At 39.2% G+C, this 18,291-nt stretch overlaps 1 protein-coding gene across 6 annotated transcripts in view; it reads left to right on the top strand.

Moving 5' to 3' along the window:
* Positions 1 to 6,243: 6,243 nt before the first annotated feature.
* The window catches only part of Ppp1r9a (protein phosphatase 1 regulatory subunit 9A), a 259,763-nt gene continuing 247,715 nt past the window's right edge, over positions 6,244 to 18,291 (top strand). For 5 of the 6 annotated variants that reach the window (XM_042684758.1, XM_042684756.1, XM_042684755.1 and 2 more), the window contains exons 1-2: positions 6,938 to 7,163; positions 8,515 to 10,126. In XM_042684758.1, the coding sequence (XP_042540692.1) occupies positions 8,732 to 10,126 (1,395 nt within the window). In that variant the 5' untranslated portion in view covers positions 6,938 to 7,163; positions 8,515 to 8,731. Of the gene's footprint in view, positions 6,274 to 6,937; positions 7,164 to 8,514; positions 10,127 to 18,291 lie in introns of those variants that run through there. The other variant, XM_042684754.1, reaches the window with a different exon arrangement.

Genomic DNA, 18,291 nt, shown 5'->3' with positions numbered 1-18,291 from the left:
AGATCTCAGTCTCCTGAGTAGCTAGGGTTATAGGTGTGAGCCACCGGTGCCTGTCATATATGTTTAACTTTATAGTAAATTTGTTATGAATTATTTCTGAAAACAGATGATCACATATGCAAAATAAACACAAGAATTTGTTTAAAAGACATTAATTATAGCGTGAATTTTGTGTAAAATAGGATTATTGTGGACTTCCTCTAGGAGGTTTTATTACTAGAACTAGAGTAAATAGCCTAAGATCAATCAGCATAAGACACAAATTACCATTTGGAGCAGATTTTTGTTTAAATTTAATGCACAGTGGAATGAAGTCATAGAAAGCTATTATTTGTAGACAAACAGTACTGTGTATTTGTTTAATTACTTATTTTTGTAGTGCTAGGGATTAGACTCAGAACTAAAGCATTTTTACCACTCAAGCTATGCCCCTATTCCTTTTTGCTTTTAGTTTTTCAGGGAAGGTCTTACATTTTTTGCCCAGACAGCCCATAGATTCTCAATCTCCTATCTCTATCTCCTGAGCAGCTGGAATTGTAGGCATGCACCACCACACCCAGTGGTGTATTTACTTTAATAGCTAACTTGCCAAGGTTCATACAATGGAATGGAAAAACTACAGAAATACCTTGTTTTTCTTTGATTCTTTTCTGCCCATGTTTAAAATTGAGAATGTCTTAGATAACTATTTTCCCCATTAGCGATGTATAAAGAAGAGCTTTGTTATTGTATTGCTTGAGAACTGGGGTTGGCATCTCAAGGGTAAAAGACAACTGTATATGAGGTACAGTAAAAAATGTCTTCAGTCTGAATTTCAGTTTGACAGGTTGCTAACTATTCGCTCAGCAAAGGATCACTGTGTCTTCCCCATTTGTTTCACTCTTTAAAATAACAAATTGTTCTTAAGCTGGATGGACAGCATGTCAATCTCAAGGAAGCCAGAGTTCAGGCACAATTTATAGATGATAGAAGATTGGCAGAGAAAGGACTACTATTAGAATCCTTCTGCTGGAGAGGTTAATATACTGAAAGGAAAATGAGCTTGTGTCGACACAGATAAATCCCTCACATTTTGCTTTAAACATGTATCTTGCATTCCATGAATCTGAAAACTGAAGGGAACAGTTACAACAGTGGCTGTTTCCACCTGAGAAATAGTGATAGTAATGAGAATGTCCTGCTGGGCTAGTCCAATAAAATTTTTGTTGGTCTGTGTTTTGTGTGGTCAGCAAAATCAAGTCATGGTAGGAAGAAGAAGAGGATACCTAACTTTAACCTAAATGTTTATAAACCCATTGGGTTTATTTGCAGACATAAGATAAAATAATAACTTTAAGATGACATTAAGGAATTCCAAGAAGATCTACAGCTAATTTTTCATAGCAAATATAGAAGTACCACGAGTCTATTTAGAACTGGAAATGGAGGAAATAACAGTTTATATTTTCAATGACATTTTAATCAATGGGTTTAAATAGAAAGACATATTAAATCATTACCAGTATATTTGGGCAGGGACAATACCTTTTTTAGCTAACATTCTGAATGAATCTGATCTTAGGTATCCCATTGTATTTCAAATATGAGCTATAAAACTATATTACTATTTTACTTATTTATTTTGTGAGACAAGGTCTTGCTATATATGGCCCAAACTGGCCTTGACTACTGATCTTCCCACTCAACTTCCACCACCACTCTTCTAAAGTACTTAAAATATTTTTTCTTCATGAAAAAATGATCTTTGAGTAGTTGTACCAAAGCCATTTCAATTCAGCTTGTTTATAAGCACAATGCAGCTTGACCAATGTCACTCCTTGTATCACACTATCTGTCCCAAACTTATCCATTCCCTCAAGTTTAAAGAACTATATTCTACACTGCATACAATGGAAAGTGCATGAACTAAAGGATGCAAAACCTTTTACCCTTAAGTGGAGGTAGTCATTTAAAAAGGTAAGTCTTTAAGAAAACATTGAAGACAAAGTATTCTGACATTTACTAATACAAAGTAAACAGTTACAATTCCACTTTTGGGCAATCAAACTACATCCTCACTATCAATGTGTTTTTTCTTATTAGTATTGATAATGAAACTGGCAAGCATAAAATATACTTTTATACAATTAAGTATAAAATTACCTATAGGCATTGCTTTCCCATTACTTTACCATATCTATATAGAAGTAAGTGTAAGACCTTCAATTCTGTTCTATTGTTTCCTCTCTCCTTTCATGAACTGTTGTTAACATATAAGCAGCTAGGTCCTCTCTAAAGGTGTGATGGTTAGTCTTTTTTGTTTTTTGGGTCCGGTCATGGGGCCTGAACTCTGGGCCTGGGTGCTGTCCCTCAGCTCTTCAGCTCAAGGCTAGTGCTCTACCACTTGAGCCACAGTGCCACTTCCGGCTTTTTTCTTTTGCTTATGTGGTGCTGGGGAATCGAACCCAGGGCCTCATGCATTGCAAGGCAAGTGCTCTACCACTGAGTCACCTTCCCAGCCCCACTCTTTTTTTTTTTTTTTATTGGTTGTGCGGCTTTGAACTCTGGGTCTGAGCACTGTCCCTCAGCTCTTTAGCTCAGGGCTAATGCTCTACCACTTGAGACACAGTGCCACTTCCAGTTTTCTGGTGGTTTATTGGAGAGAAGAGTTTCACAGACTTTCCTGCCTGGGCTGGCTTTGAACTGTGATCCCCAGATCTCAGTTTCCTAAGAAGTTAGGATTACAGGCGTGAGCCACCAGCGCCCAGCCGTTATGGTTAGTCTTTAGTACTGGCTTAGTTAGCTTTCCCCAATCTTGAATCAGGTCCTGTCTAGACTAAATTTCACACCAACACCCAATGTTTCACTTTCGTTTAGGAGTAATTTAGTTATTTGAAGTTACATAGATTATCCATTATGAAAATTTAAAAATACTTTGAGAGAATGATGAAGGATTAGGGTTTGTTATTGTTTATCTGTTTGTATTTTATTCAAACTAATTTATATGCTATTGGTTGCAAAAGGGATGAAGTAGTCTACAATATGCTACATGATTTTTTTTCTTTTTTTGGTGACACTCTTGTTATACAGCCTAAGCTTGCCTTGAACTTCTGATCTCCTTGTCTCAGCATCGTGAGTGCTGGAACCACAAGAGTGTGTCACTGTATCTGACTTTATTTATTTATTGTGCCAGTCCCAGGGATTCAACTCATTTTTGACCTTGTCCCTGAGCTGTTTTGTTAAAGGCTAGTACTCTACAACATTGAGTCACAGCTCCACTTCTTTTTCTTTTGTGTGTGTTTTTAAAATCTTATTTAAATCATTAATTCTTACTTCATTAAAATCTTACTTCATTTTGTTGTAAAGGTGCTGTAACAGAGGGGTTACAGTTACATAAGTAAGGTAATGAGTACATTTTTTGTTGAACATTGTTACCCACTCCTTCATTTTTCTTCCCCTTTCTCTCTTCCCCCTACCCCTCGCTTCCCCCGATCCTGAAGTTGTAAAGTTCATTTCCAGCATAGTGTCTTGTATCACTGTTGCATTGATTCACCCTTTATTGTTGTTATTCCCCTTTGCTTCCCCAAATCAGATATGTGTATATACAAGACACAGGGTACCAGAATAAAAAAAAAACAAAAACAAAAAACAGCGACTGCCGAGGATAAACCAAAGGAAAAAAGAAAAAAAATGAAATTAAAAGAAAGCACTTGATACAGTACATTGATGAGGTCAACAACAAAAAGTCTCTTGAACTTTCCTATTCTGACTGTCTTTGAACCTTAACCCATGGGCACTCCACTCTTTTACATGATTTTTAAAGACTGAAAAGTCACATATGAAAATTACAAGCTTCCATTCCAAACACATACTTGGAACATCAATACTGAGTCTTACTTTCCATATCCAGGGGTTTTCACACAGCTTCCCCCTTTCTAGTTGCTACAAGTGAAATTGAAGATCTCTAATTCCTTATACTTTAGTGGTCTCTTGAACTAAGTTAAACCTTATACAACAAATATACCTCTCCTATTTTATTGATGTACATGTCTCATCTAGAACAACACTATTTGATGGAGATAGCTATGCGTACACTGTGCAATATGGTAGACACTAGCCAACTGTAGGGACAAGTGTGGCTTAGCAAGTAACTGCATTAATTAGCCATAGGGACTGAGTTAGCACACACATCAAACATTCACAATGGTGTTACAAGTTAAAGAAGCCCACTGTGGGCAACCCAAGAATCCTGATTTCATCAGCACTGTGTTATTAAAAAAAATCAGTCATTCCTTCAGTATGTATTGTTCCAGAACTTTCACATTTTCAAAACATAAACCGCATTCGAACTGAATTCTTTAGGCTGCTTTTCTGTATGATTCATCCTTCTTGAGAAGAGGTGTAAGACTGATTTTATTGCCAATGCTGCGTCTTCTTTTAGAGACAGAGCTCAGTGATTAGAATTTTTGCATTTATTTAGGTTAGTCTCCTATGAAGCCTAGTTTTCATATTGCAAATAAATGACAGGAACTTTTCCACTCGATTGTCCCAGACAGCACAAATGTTCTTTCCAAAAGTGGAGACTGGAATCACAGCCCCCTCACACTGCTTGTTATATCTGTTTGTGGGGATAGAAGTGATACCACTTTGTAGACAGAGAATGCTGAGGGAGGCTGAGAATATGGTGATGTTTGAAGGAAAGAAATAGTCTCATGGTTCAAAATAAGATGCAGAGAACTGAGTAGCTACAAATTCTTTGTGAAATGGAGATCACGAATTCAAGGCAAGCTATGTACTTCGTGCACAAAGTATATAGATTCTGTGTATCTATGTTCCTGGGCTCAGACCCAGCTATGATACTTTTCTAATACAGCTTGGAATAAGTTACAGATCCTTGCAGTTTTCCAATCTGTAAAATGTGAGTAATGATGTTCTGTTGGAAAATGTGTGTGATTCTGAAATGGATAAAAGGTGACTATGGGTGCTTTCAACTAGGGGATATTTCCTGGTCTCTGCAGTTTGAGGATTGTAGTCAGTCTACCAGAAGAACTTTCACAGGGCTACTTCACTACTTAATCAATGGTAGAAAGTTCAGTAATGCAAATAGTTCTAATCTATAGAAATGGATGTTCTAGTACTATTTGTTACCACCATGTAAAACACTTCAGCCCACCCCATTTATCTGTTTCTTGATTTCCCTAGTTTCAGTAACACTTCCTTGCTGTCAATCAGCTCTGAAAATATTACATGAAAACTTCTAGAAATAACCCACAAGTTTACTATAGCATGTTAATATAATTGCTTGTTTTGCTATTGTTATGCTTTTACTACACATAAGTTTTTAAGCTTTGTTGTATGTATGCCTAAGAAAAACAACGTGTGAAGTGTTTCATTACCATCTTTGATTTTAGGCAACTACTTTGGGTTTTGAAATGTTTCTCATCTGACAATAACAGGGGTCACTCTAATCCTAAGCATTATATGTCAGTTCTCTTCATAGTCTCATTTGAATGGATCACATAGCTTACTGATTCTTTCCCTCATTATTGAGACAAGTTTTCTTTTTGTATGTCTATATGTTACATCTTCTGTGGGGGACAGGTCTGTTTGTCCTGTACTTTCCTGTCTTAGCCCCCCCTCCCCTCCCCACCCCGCTACCATGTTGAGATTTACACCATGACCAGAAATAAGCATTTTTCAGCCTCTTGAAAAACTGAGTTTTTCGGAAGGGTTGGTTTGAAGCTCTCGATTGATAGTCATGATACTTTTTTTTTTAGGAATTTGTAAAGGAGGCACTCACTGAGCCATTATAGAACAGTGCTGTTTAAATTGGGTGAAAAACTCTTCCCAAGGCAGGCAAAAAGTCTTAAAAGACCTTCCTTTAATAGCTTCGGGACCTTGAGGTCACGGGGCCTAGTAGGCCCAGCTCAGTGGTTCAACAGAAGGCCTCTCCAGGTAGGGTAAGGCCTGGGTCTGGCCTTCCAGGCCAGGGCAGGAGTAGGACTCCTTGCGGCGGCCATGCAATTAACTAGAGACCATGTGGGGGTGCCCCAGCAGCTGGCAGTCCCAACCCACTTCCCAGAGCCACCAGGGGCCGGGGCCCAGTTGAATAGGCCTTGCCCTGGGCCCAAGGGGGCCCTCGCCCACGGCCGAGGGGGTGGGGCGGCCTCGCCTCGGGCCGCAGCTTCTCGCCCTCCGTTGGCCGCCAGAGGCTCCCTCTCCCTCTCCCTCTCCTGGGATTTTGCGGCTGGGCTCCCTCTCTCTGCGGCCCTAGAGTTAATCCCATCAGCCGAGGTGAGGCACCTGTTACCCCAGGCCTACCCCCGCCCCCTCGGCCTGTCCTGGCCTCCCTTCGGGCCTGCCCGAGGGCCTGGCGTGGGGGGCCGCACGTGGGCCTCACCCCTCCCCGCGTCAGGGCGGCTCAGGGCGCGAACGCGCGCGGATGCCTAGGCCGCCAGCCGCCGGCCCGCAGCGGCGTGGGGCAGCTCCACGCGCCTCCCGGGGAGGCCCGGCGCGGGCTGGTCGCGCGTGGGGGGGGGCGAGGCGCGCGTGGAAGCGGCCGTCGGAGCCGCCCTGCGCGCGGCGCCGGGAGGACGCGGGTGGCGGGGACCCAGCGGGCCGGCGCGGCCGCCACCGAGGGTGGGGGGCGCTGCGCGGAGCTGGGGGGCGCGCGGAGGCCGACCCTCCCCGCCCGCCCGCCAGCCCGCCCGCGGCGCTCGCGCTCGGTAAGGGGGAGGCTGTGCGCGGGGCTCGGAGCCGGGGAGGGCGGAAGGGAGCCGGGGAAATATCATCGGCATGTACAAAAGGCTGAGTTGCAGGCTGGGGGTGGGGTGGCTCGCGGTTGGGGAGCCATAGGTTGAGGATCGGAGGCATTATCAGTGGGATCTATTGTTTCCTGGCACATTGGGAGGAAAAACAAAGGGATTTATTCTCATCGCCCTATAATTTTCTCTTTTTTCCCTCCCCCTCCTGATGTGGCCAGGGAGCTCATCTCTCTCCCGTGCTACCCTGGAATTCGCCACCGGCAGCCGCAGCCAATGTGCTAGGACTACTCAGGTGCTTCCTGGCACAAAGCTAGACTGCGACCTCCAACCGTAGCGCTTGGCGTCACCTGCTCTCCCGGCCCGGCCCCGGGGCCGAGGGATTGCGTCCCGAAGCAGGCTTGGGAACCCGCTGCCTCTCAAGTTGGTGTTATTTATGTTTGTCTTTTGTGAGGGCAGGTTTTAAATCCCCGGCGGCCCCGTCGCCCCCGCCTCCGCCCCCTCGGGCTCGAATGGGCGGGGGTGGGGGGAGGAGGAGGGAATGGGGTGTGCGACCAGGGGACAGGGGAGGGTGTTGATGGTTTTTTGGTTTTTGGTTTTTTTTTTTTTTTTTTAATAGCAGGGTAAAAGGAGATGTCGATGCTTTACCAAAAAAAAAAAAAAAAAAAAGGAAGAAAAAAAAAAAAAGAAAAAAAAAGAAAGAAAAAAGGCACTACACTCCGAAACCTTTCTTGTTTGTCTGCATGGGCCGTGCATGCATGCTGGGCCAGGAAAACGAGTTTGGAGACCATGATTTAAGTGAAAGTGTATGCTTCCTCAGATGATTGTCTCTGGGGGTAATGTGATCTGGCCTGATACTAAAATAAAAACAAAACAGAAATGAAAAAAAAAATCTTTTGAGCTGCATTGTTTGCTTTTCTGTAGATCTTGAAGTATTTGACTGCTGGCTTATTGATTCTAAAATCCAGCTGTGAGCTGGAGGCCAGCAAGCATGCATTGCTTTGCCTTTTCAGCCTGTAGTAAATCTGGGGTAGGGAGGGATAAACAAATCAGGCCTGTGAAAAGAGGTACTATGGAATATTTGCTCTCTGGTGATCACATGTTCATTCAGTCCCATGATGGTCTACATCCCACTACATAATTCATAATAGCCACTCTTAGGGAACTTCCAACGTATTGGATACCACCATTTAGAGTGAAACATGCTGGTTTCCAAGAACTTTTTAATGCTTGTTTTGCTCTGAGATTGCACTTGTGTTGTTTTTGGGATGCTGTAGATGAGAATATTGGACCAGGATTAAGCCTCTGTAGGAATGTTTTGGAGTTTGAAAAAGGATTCCAAACTTTCACTTTGACCGAATAACTTCTACCTGATTATGGAAAATTCCAATGCAACCGACTTTCTGGGCATTTTGATAATTTCTTAAAAGAGATATGCACTGCTGGTTTCTTTTAAGGTCATTTATAAAAGCAATCAAAACATGGGTTAAAGTGTTGCTTTAAGAGTACTTATGTGCTATGTGAGTGAGCAAGTGAGCAAGAGAGAGGAGGGCATTCTTTTGGTAGGGATCTCCTAAGTTGTTTTGGAAACATTTTCCTTATTAGAACAAATTAGAATGATAACTTTTACCTTTTGACGTTAACTTTCCATTTCAGTAAGTAATATCTTCTACTTGACCTGTGGCTAAATCACTTTGAAAATAAAAGTGCTAGTTGATTAAACAGAAATTCACCTAAGTACATAAATTCAAAACTTCATTCTTTTCTCTTACAGATGAACCACTAGTCTTGCTTTGAAAAAGCCATTTTGTGTAACTCTTGACTGAATAATTTGCTCATACACCTGTTGGGACAATCACGGACAAAAGTATGCCGTTTAAGAGGTCCTTTACTTGACCAAATACTGGTGATTAGACGAGAGGTTTTTGTTTTTGTTTTTTTTTCTTTTTCCTGATCATTATGAACATTGGGTTTTCACCCTTGAAGTAAAAATGTTGAAAGCTGAGTCTTCAGGTGAACGAACCAATCTCAGAAGTGCCTCTCCTCATAGGAATGCATACAGGACTGAGTTCCAGGCACTGAAAAGTGCCTTTGACAAACCTAAGTCAGATGGGGAACAAAAATCAAAAGAAGGTGAGGGCTCCCAACAGACCAGGGGTAGGAAATATGGCTCCAATGTCAACAGAATTAAAAATCTATTTATGCAGATGGGTATGGAACCCAATGAGAATGCTGCAGTCATTGCCAAAACCAGGGGGAAAGGTAGACCTTCCTCTCCTCAGAGAAGAATGAAGCCCAAAGAATTTCTGGAGAAAACAGATGGCTCAGTTGTTAAATTGGAGTCCTCTGTTTCTGAACGAATTAGTCGATTTGACACAATGTATGATGGCCCTTCATATTCTAAGTTCACAGAGACTCGAAAAATGTTTGAGAGGAGTGTTCATGAATCAGGACAAAACAACCGCTATTCCCCAAAGAAAGAGAAAGCTGGAGGGAGTGAACCACAGGACGAGTGGGGGGGTTCCAAGTCCAACAGAGGCAGTACTGATTCCTTGGACAGCCTTAGCTCCCGAACCGAGGCTGTCTCCCCAACTGTGAGTCAACTGAGTGCAGTATTTGAGAACACTGAGTCCCCCAGTGCCATCATTTCCGAGAAGGCTGAAAGCAGTGACTACTCAGTGACTGGCCATTATCCCCTGAATTTACCATCGGTTACTGTTACCAATCTTGACACCTTTGGCCACCGTAAGGATTCTAATGCTTGGTCTCCTTCGAACAAACAAGGTGTTGAAACAGATAATGCTCAGAAGACTAATACAACTTCAGTACTAGAAGTGGCTCCTAAATGTACCTCTCTAGCTTCGTTGCCTAGGGAAGAGATACAGCAGAGCAAGGAAGCCGAGGACTCTACATCTAACCAAGAGACTCTGGACAGAACTGACAAAGACATTCTTGAACCACCTTGTGCTGAAAAGAAGGCAATGCCGAAGTCTGAAATCCTTTCACCACAAAACGAACCTTCAGGAGATGCCGAGGCTAATTCGGTTGGGAGTGAGACAGCAAAGCAACAGAGGAAAGAAGAGCTTGCAGGTGGTGATCTCACCTCTCCCAATGCTTCTGTATCCAGTTGTGCAAAAGAAGTAGCTGAAGATTCAAATAATGTTGAGAGTTCCCATGTGTACATGCATAGTGACTATAATGTGTATAGGGTGAGATCCAGGTATAATTCAGATTGGGGAGAGACAGGCACTGAGCAGGATGAGGAGGACAGTGACGAGAATAGCTACTATCAGCCTGATATGGAATACTCGGAAATCGTTGGATTGCCAGAAGAAGAAGAAATCCCAGCAAATAGGAAAATTAAGTTTAGTTGTGCTCCAATTAAGGTAAGTATGCCTTTTCGGTTTGTTTCCTATGTTTGTCTTTAGTATTGGGGCCTGCCAAGAAGTTCAAGATGATTGCCATACACCTGTTGTCAGCTGTTTTTTTTTTTAAAGTTTGGAGTTGGAGAGGTATCAGTCACATTCCATAATGTTCTATTCAGTGGCATAAGCCAATAGTGACTTATGAAAGTTGAAGTTTGGGGATTGTGAGATACATTCCAATGGACTGGAGTTTGAGTAACATGAGCACTGAAAACCAGGAGTGTTATTTTTGAATTACAACATATTATTTACAATTCCTTATCGACAATTTTCTTAATCTAGACACTGTAAAATCTGAGGTATAAGGTAGAGTGAGTGAATTATGGTTACATAGAAATGATTTTTTTTGTTTGTGTGCTTAAAAATACCTGAATTACTCCTCTCTTAAGTATAATGGATTGTGAGGAATGTTGCTACATATTTTTCCCATTGCTACTTAGTAGTGAAGATTTGATTATGAAAATATATTAGCTGACTTAAATACTTTGAAAAACTATAACTGTAAATAGCTCCAAGTTCAGTGTGGGTTATGTAGCTTTATAGTGAAATTTTTGTGAAAGGAAAAAATTGATTTGTCATTCATGGGTTTATTTTTACCTCTTAAAAACTGGATAAATGCCAATTGAATTCAGATACTCTATCAGAATGCCTTCGCTTAACTAGCATTGGTCTAGAAAGCAAAAAGCAACTGGCAGTGTGTGGTGGAACATAGTAGCAGATAATGGCAGTAGGGGCGGGAGGTGGTTGATGGAGTATCAGAATCCCCAGGAGTGTTTTTTAAGTATACTTGCCCTTGCCCATCAGTTCGGTCTTTAGCTTCTCACATGCTCTCTTTGGGGAATTTGGGTGTGTATGTTGGCAAATGTGTAGTGTAAAACCACTTCCTAGGGGCTCCCAGCATCTACAAATTTTATATATTATATATATATACATACACATACATATATGATAGATTTGGAATTTCATATTGTAAATTTGCTCTTCAACTCTTAAAATCACTTAATATGGTTATTTCCCTCTTATGAACTTACATAGCTGTAACATTTTACATAACCGTGGAGAAGTCTGACATTGCCTAAATTATGAAATACTGTTTTGAAATAAAGTAATATTCTGAAATTTTTTGCAGGTGTTAGCAAGCACATTTGTACTTTATTAATCTAAGGCAAAAGTTCTGGGTAAGAATGGGCCATGTCCAGTAGCACTGTGTTTTAGAGTGAATTCTAGTTTGAAAGCAAGTGAAGTTTCCTTGCAGTGTTTTGTCACATTCCCATGTTATTCTGGCCCTCTTGACCCCAATCTCACTTCTAGGCACCATCTTCAAATGTGCCTTTTCCTCAAGCCTGCCCAGGGCGCTCCCAGTTTCACTACTCATGTCTGTTTTGAACATCATCTCTCCCTGAGGAAGAAAGCAATAAGATTAAATGATTTCACACTGAGCAAAGCAGGAATAACTGAAACAAACTCTTCAAGGAGTTTGTTAAAATCAGAAACTGAGTTTTTAAATGGAGGGATAGCAGTTTATGATAATTTAACAAGTAGAACATGAGCCACTCAACCCAGTGGGTTATATTTGGGTCCTGTGCTACACAAAACCTGTGTGCTAGTAGCTTTAGTGTATTTTAAAGGATTTATCATTGAAGAGTAATCTGTTGAGATGTGAACAATCCAGCTTTTGGGGGTATGATACTTTGAAATTTAGGTGAAGTTTATTTTTGCTGCAATTGCTTATAATAATAACAACCATGTTGTCTCTTTGATTACAATAACAAATTGGATTTCATATAGAAGAGAATGAAAGATAACAAACGCAATTCACCCTTCCTGAAGGACTTAGATCATGGTAAGATTTGTGAACAAACTTAATACATTGCATTTTATTGGGCAGTTCACAGGACTAGTTGGAGTGGATTAAGTTTGCAAACAGAAGAATAATTATTATCCCCTTGGTAATGAATGGGACAATTACTCTTTCTTGCTGCTCCTATTGTTGAACACAAAAGTAGCTTCATTGGGAAATTTTGAGAACTGCTTTCTACTGGTGCTGTTGTTTTTGTTATTCTACAATTTATATACGTATATTATATAGCCTGAGAGAGTGGTAAAATAATTAAATTCAACAAGTGTTTAGGGAAGGCTTATATGTGTTCTGTTAGTCTGCTAGGGGCAGGAGACACAAAAATCTATAAGGTGAGCACTTTTCTCTGTGACCTTGTAGAATCAATTCTCAAACACAGTATGTCTAAAATAACCCACATGATGGAGTATACAGAATTGTGCTAATGTAGATGGTCCTTGACCAGCACTTGGCTGTAATAAATGCATAGGGAGCAAAAGAGATTTGATAGATTATTTGGAAGAGAGTACATTCAATCATCTCTATGTTTATTTCCTTATTTGTATAAAGCTTCATTTGTGGAATGGGAAGTTAAGATTTCCAAACTAAATCTTTGACTTTGAATTTAAACATATTTCCTCTTTCAAAAAATGATAGAGAACATTTTTAAACTTTTGAAATTATTTTTGAAGTTTTTATATTCACTACCTGGTACTCTGTGTTCAGTAAAATATTCCCAACACCTTTAATGTTTTGTGGTAGGGCTTGTTTGCGATCTTTCTGTGTGCTGTTGTCCTTGGTGTCCAGTTTATTTCTTTGAAATGTGTTTTACATGGATATTATCCTAAAAGTGCTTTAATGTGGGGTTAGATAAACAACCACATGAAAGATAGTCTTTCCTGTTGTAGCATATTTCTTGTTGTTCATGATTTTTAAAAATGACTAGATTCAGCCATGCATGATGGTAAATGTTTGTAATCCCAGCAGAGAGACAGTTAAGACTGAGAGGTCAGGCCAACCTGAGCTACATAAGTAGTTCCAGAGAAGCCTCAGCTATGTAGGGGTGAGCCTGTCTCATGAAAATCAAATGAGATAAAACAAAACAAGAAAAAAAGATCAAATTGTATTACTGGCCGATTATTAGCATGACTTATCTATCTTTCGTGGGCATACTTATTACTATGTGTTTAACAGTGTCATAGTATATTAGAATGGTATAAACAATGGAAAATAGGAAGCCTGTCTCCAAAATATAGCATAGGAGAAGGTTATGAACCCACTTAATTTGAGATGTGGTATTAAGCTTTCATTATCAGATTTTTCGCAAAACCAAAGAATTGAATTAAAATATGAATAAGCTGAGAATAGGCAGGGTAATTTTTGTTACTATGTTTTCTATTATAAATGCCTATGACTAACATAACAAACCTGGAGCTGATCTGGTCAGGGGTCAGGGGGAAGTGCATAGCCCATTCAGGAGACTTTCTAGGCTCTTCAGTTCAAATTTATTCTTGAATATCCTTTCCAAGGTCACTGCATCCTCATTAAGGAAATTATAACTGTTTGTCAGTTACTTACAACCTTTGAATTTGTATTCTTGAAACCTAGTGCTATTTGAAAGGAAGATTTTTCTTATTTTCCTGTAAGTAGGAGACTGCAAATGTAATGTTGTGGGTCCTTGTGTGATACTTTCAGTGTTTTCTTAAACTGTATGCAGTTTTACAGAGTGACAGTTCACAGAGCCAGCAAGGGCAGCAGTGCTTCCTTGAACCTTCCCTGAGAGTTGTTGGAAATGAATGTCTGCATTCTCCCCATCCTTGAAGGCTGTAGTACCTGAAGCTTTTGTTCAGGATAGTGTTCAGAACATAGCTCTAATGTTTTGACCCGTCCTCTTAAGTTTGTGGGGGCTTCTCTTTCTTCCTGACTGTTTTAGCAGTGCTTACTAAACTTCAACATGCATTTGAATTACTTAGGGATCTTGTTAAAATGCAGATTCTATTTCAGTAGGTGTTCTGTGGGAAATTACCTTGCTGCAAGATAGCTTGCCAGGCAAGCTATCTCAGAGGTTATGGAATAGAAACATCTTGGCAACCAAAGTAAAATGCTTGAATTTACGATTTATCAATTCAGTATAAAACACAAATCTAAACGCCAGAGGGGAGACATGGAGTAAGCCAACACATTTTAAGTTTACAATAAGATGTAAAAAATAACTTGAACCCATCCTTATGGGTACACCATGCTTATTTGTCCTGTCTCTCATTGCTTTACTTTTACTTTAATTAATGTATTTCTGTGACAGTCTCCTTATGAAGTCCAGGCTTCCCTGCCTTAAACTTGTGATCCTTCTGCCTCTTGAGTGCTTGTATGACAGGCCTGTGTCATCCTTCCATGTTGGTGGTGTGGTTTTGAGGATTTGTTATTTGATCAAGGCTCCTGACTAATGCCCTGGGTCAAAGGTGTATATATACTTGCTCTATTGAAGAGACGTGGGTCAACGACATGTGGGCATAGTAGCTTTACCAAGTTGCCTGCTGATGAACCAGAGGTTGAATTTGCTTTCTTCAAGTCAAGCACCCAGGATCACAGAATAGAATGACATGGATGTGATATACCTGTCATTCAAAGATGGCATAAGATGACTTGGTCTTTTCTTCCCTTAAATCACTTTGTTCAGTCATTTCCTATTTATTCTGTTTTGTAATTTCAGTTAGGGTACTAACATTCCTATTATTAATATGCCTTCTAAGTCCTGCTTTCATTTTGCCAGTGTGTATTCTTACCATTGCTACTTAATCAAGCTTGTGATTGTCATTTGGTCTTGGAGATTCTTTTCTTCAGCAAATTATTTCTGATGAGGCAGGTACTGTGGTTCATGCCTGTAATACTAGCTAGTCAGGAGTCTGAGAAATGAGGATCATGGTTCAAAGCCAGCCCAGGCAAGAAAGTCTCTGAGACGCTAGTCTCAGCAACAGAGCACCAGCCTTGGGTAGATAAAGGTAATGGATCGTGCCCATGCCCTGAGTTCAAGCCCTTGTACCATCGCCAAAAAGCGTATATATTTATGTATTTCAGAAATTTGCTAGCAATTGATAGCAAAATTTGAATTTGTTTTTTTTTCCATCCTATGTATTTTGTTTGCTCTTGAAAATATCCTTATAAATTACATTAGTGTTGAGCTCCTGAGCTGTAAAATGCCAAATTTGTGAAGAATAGTATCTATTATATTTGTACATTGTTTATCTTGTAACTCAGTTATGGGCTTATCACATAATAATTTGACTTAAATTTTTATTAGATAATAAATGCCACTCAAAATGAAGTTGAGTTTAGAAATTTGTCAAAAAAATTCAATTAGACATAAGTTTTGTGTAAACAAAATAAACATTGTTACAGATTTCTGAAAATATTTGTTGGTTTTTGTGTTATTATCTGGTCTACTTAATATTTTAAAAGTTTTCTATGATTTTTCATTTTTTTACTTCATAATATACTACAGTTCTCATTTTGATAAAGAAGAAAAAAATTTGAAGTGCTTTACAGTTTTCTTCCTGGTCAGTTTTAAAATTTTCTCTTAATTCTAATGTCTTTACTTTGCTGACATAGAAATTTAGTAATGAAAATACTTAAAGGTAATCTAATGTAATTTCCCAGTCACTTCAGGAAGCTCTTCATTCAATAACGTGTTACTGACAGATGATCTTTCTGCTTCTGCTTGAATAATTCCACTTATGGGGAATTTATTACTTTGTAATGTAAAAGGAAAGTTAGAAGGAAGGATGTGTGTGTGCCTGTATGCGTGCATGTGCATGCACACATGTGCATGTGCATATGTGTATGTATGTGTTTAATTTTAATTAGCAATTTTTATTGAGGTCAAATTCAAGTAGCATAAAAATCTATCCTTTACAAGTTCATAGTTGAAAGCTTTTAGTGTATTCACAGTATTGTGCAGCCATCACTAAGATCTAATTCTAGCACATTTCCATCGCCCTGGAAAGAAACTCTGTGCCTATTAGTAGTCATTCCCAATTTTTCCTCTATTCTCTGGCAAACACTAATCTACTTCCTGTCTCTATGGATTTGTCTCTTCTGGACATTTTATATAAATGGAATCAGGAGCATTCTTTTATGAAAGAAATATGTACACACACACACTTGGGAAAAATATACATATACTTAGGATATGTTAAATGTGAGATACCAGGAGGGCTATATATAGATGGTAGGAATATCTAGAGAGTAAAGACAATAGATATTTCAGGAGGATGAGATGTGGTCTAAAAATTATGTGGCAAGATGTTCAATCAACATATACTGTCTGCCTTTTTATGAAGATATTAAAGAGAAAAAACATGAAGCAGAGGAGACAGAAGGATCAAAATCTATAAGGCTATAATGCTGCTGTACAAGCCTAAGTGCTTGAATTAGCACGTTTCTCTAAAGGCATAGATTATATTGCTTTTTTTCAATCTGTTGATTGCTGTTCTTGCTCTTGGTATTCTTTGACATTGATCGCAATCGCTGATGGGCAAACATCAATGTTTGTTTAAAACATTTCCTCATCCTTCAATATGTCAATATAGATTTCATGTATCTACTTGATGTTATCTTTATATGATGAGTGATTTGAAAGAGGAATTTATTTTATATTGTCTTCAGAGGCACACTGTCCATATTATTGCTATGCCTTATTAACTGGTAATAATAAAGGTAACACTGACAGTTACTTGATATTCTGTAAGCTTGGACAAATCTGCCTCCTGAGGCTTTGGGTTTCTTACTTGTAATTGACACTGTCTTCCTTGTAATTTATTCCTCAGATGTCTTCCCAGCTTAGTATTTTACAGTTCTCTGCTTAGTGCTTAAATATAATTATACTGTACAATCAATGACCCTAGATTTGTTATTATTTCATCAGAAAAATTCTGAACAAATTTTTTTAAAATATTAAAATGAAGGACATGTGAAATTACTCTTAAGAGATTACTGATGCTCTAGATTCTACTAAAAGCTTAAAAATGGCTAAAATACTGAATTCAAGGGAGTACATTTTTTACAGAGTGAATTTTTTTAGAGCAGCTTGACTTTTGAAAGTATGGGTTGAACTATATATTAACACACCCTGCTAAAGAGCCTAAGAATAAAGAAAGAAATGTTTTGTAATGTAGTTGCTGACATATTAATTGCTTCACTCCCTTTTGTTCTGGAAATAGCTTCATGGCACAGTTCAGCATGATTGAAATATTGATAATGTTTTGCACAATTTCTAAATTTTCAGCCTGAAAATCTATCTCTTTCTCATGGACCTCTTCTTAAAAAGAGTATAATGAAATAGCACAGCATAAGGATATATGGAACTTTTTATATTTTAGAGGGAAGAAAGTTGTTTTTTTTTTGCTTATTTAACCTATCGTACTGGGATTTACACAAAGAGTTAAATAGTTAAAACTATTCTCCTTATATTTGTGCATGAGGATAAGTGGTTTTAAATGAAACCATCCCTTCCTGCACGTTGGAGTCAGTAAATGAGCTTTGTGCTGGAAAGTGAATCTCCCAAATAATTTTCCATCCCAGGGAAATACTGGGGACACATAGTGGTTATGGAGATTCCAGGAGTGACAGGTTAGAGACGTTCAGGACAGATATTTGATATTTGTCTCCTGAGGCTGTTGGTCCAGTATGGCCTTAAGATAGTGCTTTGGGGGCTGGGAAGGTGGCTCAGTGGTAAAGCACTTGCCTTGCATACATGAGGCCCTGGGTTTGATTTCTCCGCACCACATAAGCAAAAAGAAAAAAAAAAGCCGGAAGTGGGGCTGTGGCTCAAGTGGTAGAGCACTAACCTTGAGCTGAAGAGCTGAGGGACAATGCCCAGGCCCAGAGTTCAGGCCCCACAACTGACCAAAAAAAAAAAAAAAAAGAAATAGTGCTTTGGGCCTGTTAAAATACAGTGAGATGGAAGTTTTTCTTTTATTCATGTCAGATTTTTACTTCATTTACAATAGCAGTAATTTAAACCAGGTCTTCACTGACTTTCAATAAATATATGTGCATGATGCTAAATTAATGTTCACTTGGGATTCACTAGAATAATTTCTTCTTCTTTTGCACAGCATTGGGGGTTTTCCATGATATGTTTATAAAAATAAATTTATTTGTTAAAATACATACTGCCTGAATTATTACTCAGAAAGCCTTATTAGTTTCTAATTAGCACTTTGCCGTATTAGCATTGCAGTTTCAGAATCCTTGCCCAAGCACTATTTTTATATGCCTGTTTTGATTCTGG

The sequence above is a fragment of the Dipodomys spectabilis genome, unplaced genomic scaffold (genome assembly GCF_019054845.1).
Source record: "Dipodomys spectabilis isolate Male_0828 unplaced genomic scaffold, ASM1905484v1 ptg000089l, whole genome shotgun sequence".
Classification (NCBI taxonomy): domain Eukaryota; kingdom Metazoa; phylum Chordata; class Mammalia; order Rodentia; family Heteromyidae; genus Dipodomys; species Dipodomys spectabilis.
The sequence above is the reverse complement of the archived record's forward strand: the minus strand, read 5'-3'. Positions and strand labels throughout refer to the sequence as shown.